Source organism: Microtus ochrogaster, chromosome 4, assembly GCF_000317375.1.
Source record: "Microtus ochrogaster isolate Prairie Vole_2 chromosome 4, MicOch1.0, whole genome shotgun sequence".
In the NCBI taxonomy this organism is placed as follows: Eukaryota; Metazoa; Chordata; class Mammalia; order Rodentia; family Cricetidae; genus Microtus; species Microtus ochrogaster.
In genome coordinates, this window is record NC_022011.1 from 25612723 (window position 1) to 25615222 (window position 2500).

The window sequence follows — 2500 nt, forward strand, 5'->3', positions numbered from 1 at the left end:
AGACAGGGTTTCTCTGTGGCTTTGGAGCCTGTCCTGGAGCTAGCTCTTGTAGCCCAGGCTGGTCTCGAACTCACAGAGATCCGCCTGTCTCTGCCTCCCGAGTGCTGGGATTAAAGGCGTGCGCCACCATCGCCCGGCCTAAATACATTTTTCTTAGGGATAGGAGGATGGCTCAGCCAGTCAATTCCTTGAGGACCTGAGTTCAAGTCTCAGAACTCATGTCAAAGGAGCTAGGTTTTGAGGGGGTGATATGGCCCAGAGAGTAAAGGTGCCCACCTTGTAAGCTTGGCAGCCAGAGTTCGATCCCTAGAGCCCCTGTAAAGGAGGAAGGAGAGAGCTGATTTTGTAACATTGTCCTCCGACCTCTACACACACTGTGGCATCCTGCCTGTACCATACATGTGTGTACACACATAGTAGGCATGCTTGGCGTGTTCTTGTCATTCCTATGCTGGAGGGACTGAGAAAGATGGATCTCTGGAACCTGCTGGCCAGGTGGCCTGTCATTCTTGGTGTGTTTCAGGCCAATGAGAAGCCTTGTTTAAAAAAAAAAAAGGCGACACAAAAAGCCACAGCAACAACAACCCCCCAAAGTCACAAAGAAACCACCCCAAAATGGTAGATGCTGGTTGAGGAATGACAACTGAGGTTTTCCTTTAGCCTTCACACACACACACACACACACACACACACACACACACACACACACACACACACAGCCACATGCACACATACACACATATACAGCCACATACACAGATACGCACATACAGACACATACACATCTCCACACACAAGCACACACACACATATACAGCCACATGCACAGATACACACATACACATGCATACACATGTCCACACACAGGCACACACATGCACTTCTCTCCAACACAGACACACACACACACACATTTTCTGCCTTAACACATACACGTTAGTCAGAAATGTGTACTTGATCAGTATATCTGAATTTGGCAATCTAAAAGAAAGTATCTCCTCCCCCCAAAAAAGGGGAGTCATCCCATGTGGCTCTTGAAAAACTGGCCAAGACTCTTCCCTCCTGGGGTTCCCTGGGACTCAAGGGTAGGCACCCTCTGTATTCTTCCAGGCAGGAGACTGGGGAATCACTGTCATTTGGGGCTCAGAGGATGGCAGGTTGACTCCAGCCGTTCTGTTTGTGTGCAGAGGGTGAAGGGAAGAGGGCAGAGGTGTGATGGTGGATACCTAGCTGTATGCAATCACTTTTGCCTTTTATACTTACAGGAAATCGGTGCGCAGAAAGATGAGCTCAGTTTTGAACAGTTCCATCTCTTCTATAAAAAGCTCATGTTTGACCAGCAAAAATCGGTAAGAGGACTCTCTCGTCTTGTGTTTCTGAGTCAGGTGCAGAGCTGAAAAGCCCACAGGAAGGGTTCAGCTTCCCACTGAGTCAAAGAAGCACAGATGAGAGTGACGGTGGATGACTTTAGGAGCCTGGCAAATTGTCTTAACCATGCAGAGCTGTGGGACAGTATGGGGGTGGGTGGGGCTTGCTGACCTTCCTGGAGGGAATTCTATGGTCATAAATTTGATCAGAACTTTGAAGTGTATGAAAAGAAAACAGTATAACTCACACAGCAACACCACGCCATTCTGGAAGGGAATCCAGCAAGTTATTCTTAGCCATCTCTGGGTTTTATATGTTCATTGCTTTAGTTATTTTTGAGACAGGATCCCTTATAGTCCAGGCTGGCCTCAAACTTGCCCTGCAAAGTTGGCTTTGAATTTCCAATCCTCCCGCCTCCAGCCCATGAATGCTGGGATTATAGAATGAGTTGCCACAGTCAGGTTATAGAATCAGGGTGACCCAGGGCTTTGTACATGGTAGGCAGGCAGTCTAGCCACAGAGTTGGCCTCCGACTTCTCCTTTTCTTATGTGGATGCATCAGGCTGTTTTAAAATTAAGATACACTTTCATTTGGATCCGAAGATGGCATTTGGCAACTCAGTTTTGCTGAAGCCACCAGATTGCTTATTAGGCCTAACTAACACTGGCTAAATTCTAGGGCCCTGCTGAGTGACCTCCATGGAGGCTCCACCTAGATGAGCTTTGTGTCTTTGAGACATGAGAGCCACATTCGTCTCTCCTCGTCTGGGAGGCTGTGAGTGGTGTTCTTTGGGTGAAACACAGGATTAGTAACCATCTCATGCATGTTTGCATGTGTGTCAGTCAGTTCTCTTTCCATCTTTGTGTGGCTTCTGGGGACTGAACTCGGTCTAGAGGCTTGCATGGCTTGCTAGTTTGGCTCTTCATTGGGTTTATGTGGCAATTGTGATGGATCACTGAGAGAAGTCAGGGTAGGAACCTTGGAGGAAAGCTGCTTACTGGCTTATTCCCCATGTTCGACTATCCGTACACAGCTCAGGTTCTTGTGGTACCTTTCGTGGTGGATTGGGCACTCCAACATCAACTAGAGTCTTAGTCACTGTTCTGTTGCTGTGAAGAGACTCCATAGGCA

The 2500-nt window shown here is 47.9% G+C and overlaps 1 protein-coding gene across 1 annotated transcript in view; it reads left to right on the forward strand.

Annotated features, from left to right (window-relative positions):
• Plcg2 (phospholipase C gamma 2) overlaps nucleotides 1-2500 on the forward strand; it is a 117767-nt gene that overhangs the window by 57035 nt on the left and 58232 nt on the right. The window contains exon 6 of the mRNA XM_026789575.1: nucleotides 1266-1349. Coding sequence (XP_026645376.1) covers nucleotides 1266-1349 — 84 coding nt within the window. The remainder of the gene's footprint in view (nucleotides 1-1265; nucleotides 1350-2500) is intronic.